The sequence below is a fragment of the Felis catus genome, chromosome D3 (assembly GCF_018350175.1).
Source record: "Felis catus isolate Fca126 chromosome D3, F.catus_Fca126_mat1.0, whole genome shotgun sequence".
Lineage (NCBI taxonomy): Eukaryota > Metazoa > Chordata > Mammalia > Carnivora > Felidae > Felis > Felis catus.
In genome coordinates this window covers 93,454,773-93,469,988 of record NC_058379.1, presented here as the reverse complement: position 1 = coordinate 93,469,988, position 15,216 = coordinate 93,454,773, and the positions used below count along the sequence as shown (strand labels likewise).

At 44.5% G+C, this 15,216-nt stretch overlaps 1 protein-coding gene across 14 annotated transcripts in view; it reads right to left on the bottom strand.

Annotated features, from left to right (window-relative positions):
- Window positions 1–15,216, bottom strand: part of ATP9B (ATPase phospholipid transporting 9B (putative)) — a 251,509-nt gene that overhangs the window by 206,845 nt on the left and 29,448 nt on the right. For 11 of the 14 annotated variants that reach the window (XM_045041291.1, XM_045041296.1, XM_023242122.2 and 8 more), the window contains exons 3-4: window positions 5,798–5,948; window positions 2,767–2,880 (exon numbers count right to left, since the gene is read on the bottom strand). In XM_045041291.1, coding sequence (XP_044897226.1) covers window positions 2,767–2,880; window positions 5,798–5,948 — 265 coding nt within the window. Of the gene's footprint in view, window positions 1–2,766; window positions 2,881–3,944; window positions 4,160–5,797; window positions 5,949–15,216 lie in introns of those variants that run through there. The other 3 variants (XM_023242126.2, XM_045041292.1, XM_045041297.1) reach the window with 2 other exon arrangements.

Here is a 15,216-nt window from a genome sequence, read left to right as displayed (position 1 = left end):
ACAAAAAACAGTACGTGGTCTGGATACAGATCTAGTGTAAATTTGCTGCGACTAATAAAAAAGATCTTCTCTGTGTGGTATCTGAATTTTCAGTTTCCAAAAAACGTTTCAGAGGGGAGCTTGGATCAAAGAACCAGTCTACCTAAGCCTGCTTCTGGGATTCAAAGACGAGCCTGATGCACACATCAACTTTTTGAGACCTTTGCTAAATCAGAGGTTAAAACGTGCACGAGGAGCGCAAGCACAGACTCACAAGTCCTTACTGATCACACGACCAGAAGCACCAACCGTGGCTGCCACCGGGGCAGGGAAGGGCAGGGCGCGGATTCCTAAGCAGGCCAGCTGGAGGTCCACCGGGGCGCGGGGACAGGGGCGCGGGGAACGGCCGGCGCGTCCCGAGGAAGCATGAAGCGCAACTCAAACGGGAGAAGCGGGCTTTTCACTTTTCCGAGGGGCCCCTGAGCCTCTGCTCAGCGTCCCTTCTAGGAGTCCTGAGCCAGATGCCTACCGGGGCACTTCTCTGAGCACGGCGAAGTGAATTCCCGCACGCCAAGTGCTTCAAACACCCGCGGCTGACAGGACAGGTCAGGTTGGCGGACGTAAACTCCACACGGACAGAGGAAGGGGCGGCTCTGGCCGACACAGCCAATTCTGCGCACACTTAAAAGCAAGTCCTCGTTAGGAATCCACCTGCAACGAACATTCTCTTTGGTTACGAGCCACTTAAGTCACAGTCATGAGGAAAAGACGCCAAAGCAAAACAAACGAACGCTCTGTACGTCAGAGTTTTAAGAGGGTCCCGTGTCCTCAGACAATCAGCGCTAATGGACACTTCAGGACGAGCTGGCGGTGACACTGGAGGGGTGAGAGCACCCTGCGAAGCCACGGGTAGGAAGAGGGGCCAAAAATAAACACCCTGAGATCGTAAGTACACTTGATCTACGCTTTCACTGGAAAATGGGAAAACTAAGCAGGGCTTAGGCAATGAGACTCCCAGGATGCACAGGGAACAATGTACAATCAGACCGATCGTCACAGCCGAGTCTGTTAACTGTGAAAAATCAGAAAGAAACTGAAAGTCTCCTTCCCTGGGAAGATGGACAAATCGACTGTGTATATATTCAACGGAACACTTCCGAGAAGCGAAGAGTATGTGAACTAGACCTGTACGTGTCAGGGATCCGTTTTATAAAACAATGTTAAGTCAAAACGCATGTTGCAAAAGGGTACACGGACTAAGGTAATCTTTATGCAAACTTTTCAGAGCGTGCAAACCATACGATTTCAGGGAGACAAACATAAGTAGCAAAATTACTGGGAGACGCGTAACAACTGAATCTCAAATGCAAACAGAAGTTGCCTGCAGGGGAAGGAAGGTGAGCAGGGGGAAAAGAAGAGAAAGTCCCCCCTCCGTCGCCTCTCCACAGCCACCTGGCTTGAACACCAACTCTGAGCACTGAGGTCTGAGCTTCGGTGTCGCCCGTGTGCTACGCGACACCCACACAGTCACGGGGCTCCCTCTCCCGTTCAGGATCAAGTGTGAACACCCTGACTTCCCTTACAAGCACCGTCCCACGTCCCCACGCTCCAGCGGCACCCCCAGCATCCTGGCCCGAGAGTTTCTGCAACTGTGGCTCCCCGTGCCTGCGCCTCTCTCTTCCCTGACCAGTGCGTGGCCCGGGCTCTCAGAAATCCAGATGTCATCCCAATGCCACCCCTCACAGGGGCCTAACTTAGATAATCCCGGCGTCTTCCAACCCCACTGATTTCCTGAGTGCACCGTACTGACTCCGTGATCGTTCCGTACTACAAACACCGTTACTGTCACTGCTCAAACCTGCGCTCCTCTGAAGTCTGTGTGGGTGCACAGGAGGAGGGGCTGACTCCAGCGACCCTGCCAACGAGACTTCTGTCCCCTCTGCCAGTCGCCCCGGCGCATCTGAGACCGGCTGTGAGAGGCGGCAACACTGCGCAGCCCGGAGAAATGAACTCCAGTGCACGCCGCTCACGTCCCGGCTCCGAGAGGAGCACTTCGGCAGGTAAGTGAGCACTGCGCTGGCTCCTTCCCTAAAGGAGGAGTTTCACTACGTTGTCTTGACTGGATTATGCTGACAATCTGCCCAAAAGGGAGCAGTCCAAAGGAAGCAGTCCGTTTTTCTAGGTGCAAGGAAGAAAGAAGGCATACGTATTGTCTACATAAGCTGAAAACTGATGAAAATTATCGGCAAACAGCATCAAACTATCCCAGCGGCATTATGGTGGAAATGGAAGTATTCGATGAGAAGTATCATTTGCCTTTCCAAAACTTTTATGCACTGAGGGGTCAAGCAGAAATGGTCCGGACTTCACTGAGATACTTCAGCCAAAAGTAAGAACTGCCCATCTGTCAGGACAAGAGGGTCACTGAGCAGATCACAACCTGGTTCCAGAAAGTGCCATCAGCACAGGGGAGAGACCGACCCGTTATCGCAGCCTCAGTACAGAATGCGCCATGGAAACCACCCCACCCCCCCGCCCCCCACCAGCAGGGGTGCCTAGCGGCCTCTCCAGACGACACCCGGAGCAGTGCACCACCCGGACACTCCTGGAGGGCTGCCCGGCACACATGTGACCGAGCTCTGTAAAATCTTTCACGGAAGTTCACAGATACACGGCAACAATATCACATTCCTTAAAATCTGATCAGTTTCTCTCTCAACCATCTCCGCTCTTAAAACCATATTCTAAATAATCATTTAACTTAATTTCAAAAATCTTTTCTTTTACCAGAGGAGCCCAGTAGGTGTAGAGATAGCCTATTTTCAATGCTGGTACAAACTGCGAGCAGGATACTACCAGAAAATAGAGATTCAAGAAAAACTTGAATTGTTCATACAAAACCTAAAAAGGAAAAAGAAAAAATTAACACAGTCTCTCCAAGGAAAATCTTTAATACTTCAATCAAATAATTAAATCGGCACAATATCTAACTACATCTCCATCAAACATTGAGAATATGCCCTGAGTTACAGTCAATTTCTTAATTTTGGCACTGGCTTTCCAATAACCAAATCACATACAAAGCAAGGTAAGGTTACCTCAAAATTATATCTAAAATAAATTGAAAAAAAGACAATTAGAACTTTCAACTATGTTAAAAGCATCCTCTAAAAGTTTTGATTTTCCAGTTTTCCACACTGACCTACATATAAATATCTTTGTACGTACAGCAAAGCAAATGAGATAGCAAGTCCTTTCCAGTGTTGGTGGTCGATAAATATATATTTATATACACACAAATGTGTATCTTGATGACTCAGAAAATCTTACAATGGGAAAGTCGTGTTAACCTTGTATTTATGCAACGGTAAAAAATAAAACACGACAGCCACGTTTCTGAACACGAACGTCGGGCAGTTTCACAAAAGCTGAGCGAACAGGCAGAGAGTGCACACAACGTGACTTCACAAAACCGCCTCCGCCTCCTGTAAATAATCTGCTTCTCGCAGACGGTAAGAGACGATGACATATAAAAGAATGTGAATTCCAAAGCAATTTTGGAGACAGATGCCTACGTATTTTTTACAGACTCTTAGCAGTGAACCTGCAACAAGAGCTTCAAATATAAAATAAATATCATTCAACAAAATGTTAGGAAGGCAAATCCTGCAACTTTCTGTTTGTGTTTTTTAATTCAAATAGAGTTGTCTTTAAGGAAGAAAAGCCAAGATCCGGTATATTAATACACTCCTATTTACAAATGCTCAAACTATTAAATTGAAATTGAAAACGAAAATGGAAGAAACCTCGTGTTTACAGACGAGAGTAACTCAAACAGCAGTTGTAACTGCAATTAAACTTCCATCCTTGCAGCTTGCAGTCGAAATCTCCTTGGATACCATTTTTTATGCAACTCGAAGGTAGGAAAATCTCAACCAGAGCAGAGCAGTGGGTTAAGTACTTACTGTTGACTTAAAGAGTCCGGAACCACAGGTTTCACGTAATGAAGTTTTCTACATCAACACACAGTTGCTTGTGCAACTAAAGCATCGGCTGCATTGATAACATGTTTATATTCATAATCATATTCAATTGCTGTCTAAAAATGTTTTCAGTCATTTCATAAATTAATCTCAGCAGGAGAGAAAGCTCTTTTTCCTCGGTGATTTCTTTAAAATCTCTGTTAGCATAAATTATATCTATTAGCAATTCAAAAATTGCCATTTGGTGCTAAAAATGGCATTGAATTCCTACTGTGCAATTACCAAATGTTTCTAAAATACTACGTTTTAGATGAAAAGCCTAATTTAAGAGACAATCTAAGGAAAAAAATTCACACGGTAATACTTGTGCAGACAACCCATCAACAGGTATTTTCAGGACACAGCCAATCTTGGCAGGCTGTGTGGATTTACTCTGGTCAAAATTAAGCTGCACTGTTGGCTTTAAGCCACTGTAATCAATACTTTCTTGTCTACTGAATGAACTTTGTGACCTTTAGGAAAATGTGCAATGCTTAGCCAATCCGCGAGTATTTAATAATTTAAAATTAAAAAGAAAGCAGCAGCTTCATTCAATGCAGATGAGAGTATTTATCTGCCTGAAAGACAGTTTACATTTTCTATCCTGACAAAAGAGCAGTCTTTCAATTACGGAGCCAACGGTTTTGTGTGTTTTAATAAAGAGCAAATTAGATATCAAGCATTCACCAACTATTAGATGGATGGGGAAGGGTGGTGGGAGGTAATCAATGCCCAACATAAAATCGGCATGATTATTTACATAAAAACATGAAAAATAAGACAGCCCTTATTTCACAAAACCAAGAGACTTTCTTGCAAAATAGCATAAAGCTAATAACTAGAACATGCCAAAAACTTTGATCTAGAAACATAATCAGTAGTAGCTGCCTTTTGCCTATAGAAAGATGAATAAATTCGTCTATTAAAATAGGAAATGATGCACAAAAATCAAAACTTATCCAATCATTCTAAATACGCACAAACTGAGTTTGTACATATTTAAGACAAAAATATCACCAGCAATAAAAAAAATTAATCAAATATTTAAACCTCAATATTTATACTCAGCATAATACCTATTTAAGATAATGAATAATACAATAATACATGGCCTGAAATTCATAATGTGAAGTAGAAAATCCATCTATAAATGCTTACAGAGATTCTGTTACGGAGTCCTGTCTGTGTAAGCACTTACGTTACTCTCATTTGGAGGCTCCTACGCAGGCTTTACACTTGGCATTCAGCTTCACTTCCAAACAAAACTTACAGCTCTTTTCTGATAATTTAATTCAGGCCTACTTGGTTATTTCTACAGTAGCATAAATATTTTTATCTAAGGCTAAAGTCAAACTATAAACTTTCTCTTTTCTTAATTTTTTTTTTTTAACGTTTATTTTTGAGACAGAGAGAGACAGAGCATGAACGGGGGAGGGTCAGAGAGAGGGAGACACAGAATCCGAAACAGGCTCCAGGCTCTAAGCTGTCAGCACAGAGCCCGACGCGGGGCTCGAACTCCCAGACTGCGAGATCATGACCTGAGCCGAAGTCGGACACTTAACCGACTGAGCCACCCAGGCGCCCCAAACTATAAACTTTCTTAAGTTGAACTCTATGCTGTACCCGTAAAAGTGTGCATGAATTATTTGACAATCATCTGAAACATGAATGGTTCAAAAACAAAGGGACACTGCTTTGGACGGGACACAATTAAAAGGGGGGGAAAAACAGTGAAAACAAAAGCAGCTGGCAATGTCTCACATAAAAGCCCAGTTTTAAGAATGTAACAGCCTTACCCCGGGTATAAAGGTAAATATATTGTATTTCTGGTTTTTGATAGAGTTTCGGGGATGCTTCTCTTCACACTTTTCAGGACATCCGAGCCACACTGTGCGAGCTTTTAGTTCTCTCTTTCTTTGACAAATATTTACCAGCCAATCACAGCAACTGCATGAAAAAAGAGACACATTATGAGTGCTCTATTCCAAGTCTTTAAACTAATCGTACACATTTAGAGCCAATACGGATTGTTTCTGTGTATATGCACCAGACACTGACAGCGTATCTAAAGCTAATCTGTAGGGCTGTCTTAAAATAAGTTTTATGGATATGAAGGTGTGACATAAAACACTGAGAGGAACTCGTATGAGCGAGTATATGACGACTTTTAGAACCTCAAGGAAACTATCTTCCCTGTTTAGACCAAACAGGGTCAAAACAAAACGAAAAACAAAAAACAAAAACAGAAAACCACACTGACATTCTGAAGTAGTCAATGCTTTACTACGCTGAGAAAAAGACAGTCTGTTGTTCATTATTCTCAACGCACCGCTCAAGAATTTGATGATAGAGGTCCTCAGACATCAATTCATCCCAAATGTGACCTGCCCTCTCTTCTTTGAGGGGACCACTTTTTTCCTATCTAAAAAGGCGACTTTTCTAGTAGCATTAATACAAAGTTAAGACTTACGGCTCAATTCAGTATTTAGAAAGGGTACTGATGCTCAGTGGGATGTTCTAGTGACAGTGACAGTGACAGCTCCACTGCATTGTCATGCAGCCATGCTCATCTGTGCAGTAAACACGTTAGATCTGTCCTTGCTCTAACAGCACCAGGGCTCCAGGAGCACAAATACTTCTACTCCCTGGACGTCCAAACCACCATTTTTGGATAGAGAGAATAAAGTTTTCTCAAAATACTTAAGAAAATGATGAAAAGGCATCAGAGCCATCTCAACTGAGCGTAACATAATCATGAATTTAAAATCTGATCTAATTCAGATCCCCACAACTCCGAGGAAGCCTGGGAACAGTCTTCCAGGTGCGCTCCAGGCTGGACGGGCAGGCCGGCAGCAGAAGGCGCAAATGCCGAACTCCCCTCGGTGACAGAGTAAGCTCAAAAGGTCACAGTAATTTTGCATGACGACGACAGTCTTCTAGGCGTCATCACAAAATGAGGCTGATGCGTCTGGACTTGTACCTTGAGGTCACCGCCTAACTTCCACAGTGGGGCACTAGCCAACACGACCCTCCGGAAATCGCCTGCCTTGCAAGTGATCAAAACGCAGACACAGCGCTTCACGGCCCCGCCGGGGGGCATCCCATGTGAGCGTACAGATGTGCGCAGTGCGTCTCTACGGACGGTCTGCCTACTTGCCAGCTGTGCCCAGAAGATCTTCGGTCTGGAAGGGCAGGGCTTTGCCCTCGGAAGCCCCCTGGCCTTCGGCCGTGGGCACCCGGCCACAGCACCGGGAGCACTGTCACCGTGAGTGAGCTCTCCCACGATGGGAACGCATGCGGCAGCCAGACGAGCGGGTCAGCTCTGACACACCCCCAGCGACCCTCCTGCTTCAACTTTTAAGAACAGACAGCATCTTCACATATCAAGTCTACTTTTAAGTCCCCGACTGTTATAAATCAGGATGTTATTAAAGTGATTTAAGGCTGTCTAAGTATTCCCATGTTTACTGCTTTCTTTGCGGGGGGGGGGGGGGGGGGGGGGGAGAGAGAGTAAGGGATCGTCAAGTAGCTTTAGTAAAATGTTAGGGATTTGTGATCTGTTCAGGCGTGAATGAAACAAAAATTAAACAAGACTTCCAATAAAATATAATAACCATCAAACTCCCATTTCTCACCTTGCTGCTGCTTCTACTGTGTGGCCTGGACACCCTCCCAAGGACTCTTCTCCTCTGGCACCATCCACCTTGCCACGCCCCTGCCACCCGCCCCTCCCCCATCAGGACCCCAGACACCCCAGAGGTCAGGGGGCTCCCTCCCGACTCCTTCCCGGCAGCAGCTCAAAACTGCCAGCCTCTTATCTACCGCATACAGCCGGTAAACCCGGTGCACAAAAGCCACGCAGTTATGGTACACGAGGCCCACGTTACACGAGCCGGGAGGGACTCTTCCCCAAACTCCAGGTTCAATCGGTCTGACACCCGCAACTACCTTCCGGAGATGTCAGACCCCCACGTCTCCCCCAGGAGGAAACTGGGGGCCAGAAAAGTAAGCAATTTCTCCAAGACGAAACAACTCGTTGCTGGCAGAGCTACGTGGCTTCCCGAGTCACACTCAGAACGCCTCCAATCTTAGAAAGTTGCATCTGACACAGAAGCGCACGTTACTGGGGGCGCCCGGGTGGCTCCGTTGGCTGGGCGTCCGACTTCGGCTCAGGTCACGATCTCACGGTCCGTGGGTTCGAGCCCCGCGTCGGGCTCTGGGCTGATGGCTCAGAGGCTGGAGCCGGCTTCGGATTCAGTGTCTCCCCTCTCTTTGCCCCTCCCCCACCCACTCTCTGTCTCTCAATAATAAATATTTTTAAAAAAAGCTTTTTAAAAAGAAGTGCAGGGGCGCCTGGGTGGCGCAGTCGGTTAAGCGTCCGACTTCAGCCAGGTCACGATCTCGCGGTCCGGGAGTTCGAGCCCCGCGTCAGGCTCTGGGCTGATGGCTCAGAGCCTGGAGCCTGTTTCCGATTCTGTGTCTCCCTCTCTCTCTGCCCCTCCCCCGTTCATGCTCTGTCTCTCTCTGTCCCAAAAATAAATAAACATTGAAAAAAAAATTAAAAAAAAATAAAAAAAATAGAAGTGCACAGGGGCGCCTGGGTGGCTCAGTCGGTTAAGCAGCCGACTTCGGCTCAGGTCATGATCTCGTGGTCTGTGAGTTCTAGCCCCACGTCAGGCTCTGTGCTGACAGCTTGGAGCTCAGAGCCTGGAGCCTGCTTCAGATTCTGTGTCTCCCTCTCTCTGACCCTCCCCTGTTCATGCTCTGTCTCTCCCTGTCTCAAAAATAAATAAACGTTGGGGCGCCTGGATGGCTCAGTCGGGTAAGCGGCCGACTTTGGCTCAGGTCATAATCTCACGGTCTATGACTTCGAGCCCCGCGTTGGGCTCTGGGCTGACAGCTCAGAGCCTGGAGCCTGCTTCATATTCTGGGTCTCCCTCTCTCTCTCTCTGCCCTCTCCTGCTCATGCTGTCTCTCCCTGTCTCTCAAAAATAAATAAACACTAAGAAAAATTTTAAAAATAAATAAATAAATAAACGTTAAAAAAAATTTAAAAAGAAGTGCACGTTACCGTACTGCCCAATATAGCATCCACTGGCCACATGACTTTTTTTTTTAAGTTTAGTCAAGAGAGAGAGAGAACAAAAGAGAGAGTGCAAACATGAGTGGGGGAGGGCCGGAGAAGAGAGAATCCCAAACAGGCGCCATGATGTCAGCATGGAGCCCAACGGGGGGCTCAGTCTCACAAACCACGAGACCACGGCCAGAGCCACCATCAAGAGTGGGACACTAAACTGACTGAGCCACCCAGACTATTCATTCAGCATGTAACTATCTCAGTATGAATCAAAATTCAGTGAAATAAAAAGTCCAGTTCCTCAGTTACATTAGCCACATTTCAAGGGCTCAACAGCCACCTTGGCCAGCGGCTACCATACCGGACATCGCAGACCTAGAACATTTCCATCGTCACAGGGAGGGTTAGCGGGCAGGGCTGGTCCACAGGGAAAACGGTGCAGACACAGGTGCAGCAGACAGGATACAAGCTTCCTATGTGTGCGCTTCCTTTAGCACTGCAATTCGGGGCGAAAATCCTCCAGCAAAGTATTCAAACAGGAATTTTTGTTCTGAAACACCTACTTACCTAATGTGTGTGACAGCTTAACGTACACGAGTCGGGCAAATCTACCGTGATATTGAAAACAAGAAAAATTGAGCGTTTGAAAAATGTATGTAAAATTTAGAAAATGTGGGTTTTACAAAGTTTACGCTGGTATCAGCATATTCTTATACAGACAAAAGGCTCCATAAATGTAAAACCACTTCGAGCACCACATGCACACTGCAGACAACAGCTAAAATAAAAACGTCAACATCAACACCACTGCGTGTAGCACCTGAACCTAACAACCCAGTGAGTTCCAAAGCCTTACACTCTATAAACTCTAAATTAAATACCAAGGGCTAAAAACACGTATACTCAACAGTTTATTAATTTTTCCCTATAGCCCTGTATAGGAGGGAAAAAAAAAAAAAAATTCCTAGACTTCCAAGATGTAACGATTATTTGGAACACTTGGCTACTGATAACTATCAACAGAAGTATTATTACTAAGTATTTCCTTATACAAATACAAAAGAAAGTAGTAGACAGGGAGCCACAATCCAATCACATGCTATTTCACAGAATTAAATGAGTACAGAGCCTTGAGGGTTTAAGAGCCTGGGGTCCCACCAGAATTGCCGCTGGCGATGCAGGCAGAAACTATGAGCAGGAGGGGAAGACGGGTGCCTTGAGTGCATAAGCCCCCAAGACGAGTAACCCAGAAAGTATACTTAAGCCTCATGGAGCTGTAGAGGTAAGCAGGAAAATAAAACGAGGGGCAATTTCTGAGGAAGATGGATTTGTGAATACTGATAGCAAGAGGGCGAACGAAACGGAGGTCCTTGGGAGGAAACACCCAGGAGCTAGCTTCACCTGGTAACACTTCTTTGGAAGTGGAATATTTTCTAAGTGAGTGATTGCTCAGGAGACACTGCCCATTTATACATAAATCACCTTACATTGTCAAGTCAAATAAGACTAAACCCAAGAGTGAATATGGCGGAGCAGCATGGACACCCACAGCTTGTCTTGTCCCTGAAACGCAGCCAGATCAGCACCAAGCCATTCTGCCCACCTAGGAAACCGATCTGAGGATTAACACAACAATCCGTATACCCTGAGCCACAGAACTCAGCAGGTGTGCCGTGCGGAGACGTGAACTGGTGGAGAAAAAAGCCCCAGAAGGTAGGGAGCTGTTTTCGTGGAGAGAGGACAGAGAAAGAGAAAGGGGGAGAGTGAGGCACATCAAGATCGTGCAAGGAAAGCACTCCCCCAAAAGCAGCTGGAGAGAAAGAGTGAAAACACTCGCAGGGAACTGAACAAGGAATCTGTTCCCCAAAACCACTGACGAGAAGAAAGAAGAGGGTTTCAGTACCACCAGGATTCTACAGACAGTGGAACACAGTCTGAAGTTCTGGAGCTCAGTGCCGGCGGTGCTCTGGTGAGGAAGCGGGGCGGAGCCCCAGGAGCAGGCAGCGGGGTCTGAGAGGTCCGTGTGCCACACGGGGAGGAGCAGTTCCGCTGCTTGGCGTGCATTTGGCAGAGGCCATACAGCCTCCCCACGGGCAAAGGTCCCAGGGGATCCCAGAGAGCAGCCACGTTTGCTGGTATTGGGACAAAGATGCCAGAGTGTGGCAAAACCTGGTGCCAGCCGTGTGCTGTGATTGGCCATAACCTCCGAACCTCCGCTGCTGTGCAACGGCATGAACGTTTTCTGGGGCAAGCCAGGACCGGCCATTGCTCAGTGAGACCCTCCCCCAGAGAGCTGGTGTGGGTCCAAGCCACAGGGGTCTCTGGAGTCTACAGGGTACCCTATCTGTGTAGAGGTGGGGAGTGGACGGAGGCCTGAGACAACGGAGAGGTGCCCGATCACCAGTCGGTGAAAGAGCGAAGTTCCTGTACCAGAGACTAGGCAACCGGGTGAAACCATTTCCATCTCTCACGTGCACGCACGTGTGCCACAGTGATCCACCTCAGTAAGCTACGCAGCGCCACCTACTGGACAATACAGCCGTTACACCAAGCCCTGCCCAACTGCGCCATCCGAGTACACCATCCAGAAGACCAGCACAAGTCCCTCCACCTGCTTAATGTACGGACTATAGCGGGCTTCACTGTTCAGTTCTTTTTTAAATTTTTTTTTTCAACGTTTATTTATTTTTGGGACAGAGAGAGACAGAGCATGAACGGGGGAGGGGCAGAGAGAGAGGGAGACACAGAATCGGAAACAGGCTCCAGGCTCTGAGCCATCAGCCCAGAGCCCGACGCAGGGCTCCAACTCACGGACCGCGAGATCGTGACCTGGCTGAAGTCGGACGCTTAACCGACTGCGCCACCCAGGCGCCCCTTCACTGTTCAGTTCTAAGGGAAACTGGACGTAACTTCACTGTAGTTTCATTCTGTTTTCTGGCTCATGTATTTGTTCGTTTGCTTTGCTTTGTTTTTGCTTACATTGTTTTTTTTTCGTTTTTCTTCCTCATTCTTGCATACAGAAAGAAAAATTTATTTTTATTATTTTTTATCTTATTTTTTATTTTATAAATTTTTTATTCTATTTCATTTAATTCCATTTTACTATATAATGTTTTCTTACCTTTTTTTCTTTCCCTTTTCTCTCTATTCTATCAAGTTTCTTTCAACAAGCAGATGAAAACACACCTAGCATCAAGCTTCATTTCATTTTTTGCTTTGTTTTCAATTTTTTAATTTTTATATTTTACTTTTTATTTTCCTCCAAGATGACAAAATGAAGAACAAAAGAAAGGAGAGAAAGACATGACAGCCGAGGCTTAATCAACACAAATATAAGGAAGATGTCTGACCTAGAATTCAGAACCATGATAATATGAATACTAACTGGGGTTGAAAAAAGTCTAGAACCCCTTTCTGCGGAGATGAAAGAATTAAATCTAGTCAGCACAAAATTAAAAATGCTATAAACAAGATGCAATCTCAAATGGATGCGATACCGGAAAAGATGGATGAAGCAGAACAGCAAATCAGCAATTAAGACAATAAAACTATGAAGAATAATGAAGAAGGAAAATGGAGGGAAATAAAGGCAAAATATCACGATTTGAGACTTAGAGAACTCAGTGACTTATTAAAAAGGAGTAACATCCGAATGATAGGAGTCCCAGAAGAGAGAGAAAAGGGGGGAGAAGGTTTACATGAGCAAATTATAGCAGGAAACTATCCTAATCTGGGGAAGGACACAGACATCAAAATCCAAGAAGCACAGAGAACTCCGGTTAGATTTACCAAAAACCAACAATCACCAAGGCAGATAACAGTCAAATTCACAAAATACACAGAGAAAGAATTATGAAAGCAGCAAGGGGAAAAAAAAAACTTTTTAACCAATAAGGGAACACAGTTCAGGCTCACAGCAGACCTAGCCACAGAAACCGGACAGGCAGAAAGAAGTGGCAGGATATATTCAACATGCTGAATTGGAAAAATATGCAGCCAAGAATTCTTTATCCAGCGAGGCTCTCATTCAAAATAGAAGGAGATATAAAGAGTTTCCCACACAAACAAAAACTAAAGGAGTCTGTGACCACTAAACCAGCCCCGCAAGAAATTCTAAGGGGGACCCTTTGAGTGGAGAAAAGAAAAAACAAAACAAAAAGACCAAAATCAACAAAGACTGGAAAGGACCAGAGACTATCACCAGAGACATGAACTCAAAAGGCAACCCAATGGCACCAAATTCGTATCTTTCAACAGTCACTCTAAATGTCAATGGACTAAATGCTCCAATCAAGAGACATAGGCTCTATACAAGACCCATCTATACGCTACTTACAAGAGACTCATTTTAACCTAAAGACACCTTCACATTGAAAGTAAGTGGATGGAGAACCATCTATCATGCTAACGGTTGTCAAAAGCCGGTGTAGCCATACTTATATCAGACAAACTAGATTTTAAAGTAAAGACTGTAACAAGAGATGAAGAAGGGCATTATAACATAATTAAGGTGTCTATCCACCAAGATCTCACTGCTGTAAATATTTATGTCCCCAACATGGAGCCACCCAAATATATAAATCAATTAATCACAAACATAAAGAAACTCACTGATAATAATACCCTAAGAGTAGGGGACTTCAACACCCCCTTACAATAATGGACAGATCATCGAAACATAAAATTAACAAGGAAGCAATGGCTAAGAATGACACACTGGACCAGATGGACTTAACAAATATATTCAGAACATTTCATCCTAAATCAGAAGAATACACATTCTTCCAAGTGCACATGGAACATTCTCCAGAATTCATCACATACTGGGTCACAAATCAGCCCTCAACAAGTACAGAAAGACCGAGATCATATCCTGCATGTTTTCAGACCACACTGCTATGAAACTCAAAATCAACCACAAGAAAAACTGTGAAAAGACCAGGAATACTTGGAAATTAAGCAATACTCTACTAAAGAATGAATGGGTTAACCGAGAAATTAAAGAGAAAATTAAAAAGGATGTGGAAGCTAATGAAAATGAAAACACAACCCAAAACCTCTGGGATGCAGCAGAGGTGGTCCTAAGTGAGAAGTATATAGCAATCCAGGCCTTCCTAAAGAAGGAAGAAAAGTCTCAAATACACAACCTAACCTTACACCTAAAAGAGCTGGAAAAGAACAGCAAATAAAGCCCAAAACTAGCAGAAGAAGGGAAATAATAAGGATTAGAGCAGAAATCAATGATATCGAAATCAGAGAAACAGTTGACCAGATCAATGAAACCAGGAGCTTGTTCCTTGAAAGAATTAACAAAATTGATAAACCCCTAGCTAGATTAATCAAAAAGAAAAAACAGAGGACCCAAATGAAACACTTTCATTTCACAAATGAAAGAGCAGAGATCACAACCAATGCTGCAAAATACATACAACAGTAAGAAAATATCATGAGCAATTATGTGTCAACAAACTGGGCAACCTGGAAGAAATGGTCAAATTCCTAAAGATAGAATCTACCAAAACTGAAACAGGAAGAAACAAAAAATTTGAACAGACCCATAACCAGTAAAGAAATTGAATCAGCAATCAAAAATCTCCCAACAAATAAGAATCCAGGGCCAGATGGCTTTCCAGGAGAATTCTACCAAACATTTAAAGAAGAATTAACACCTATTCTTTTGGAGCTGTTGCAAAAAATAGAAATGGAAGGAAAACTTCCAAACTCATTCTACAAGGCCAACATTACATTGATTCCAAAACCAAAGACCCCACTAAAAAGGAGAACTACAGACTAATTTCCTCATGAACATGGATACAAAAATTCTCACCAAGATACTAGCCAAACAGATCCAACAATACATTAAAAGAATTATTCACCACAATCAAGTGGGATTTATTCCTGGGATGCAGGGCTGGTTCAATATCCACAAATCAATGTGACATATCACATTAACAAAAGAAAGGACAAGACCCACAAGATCCTCTCAATAGATGCCGAAAAAGCATTTGACAAAATACAGCATCCTTTATTGATAAAAATCCCCAAGAAAGTAGGGATAGAAGGATCGTACCTCAAGATCATAAAGGCCATATATGAAAAACCCACCGCTAATATCATCCTCAATGGGGAAAAACTGAA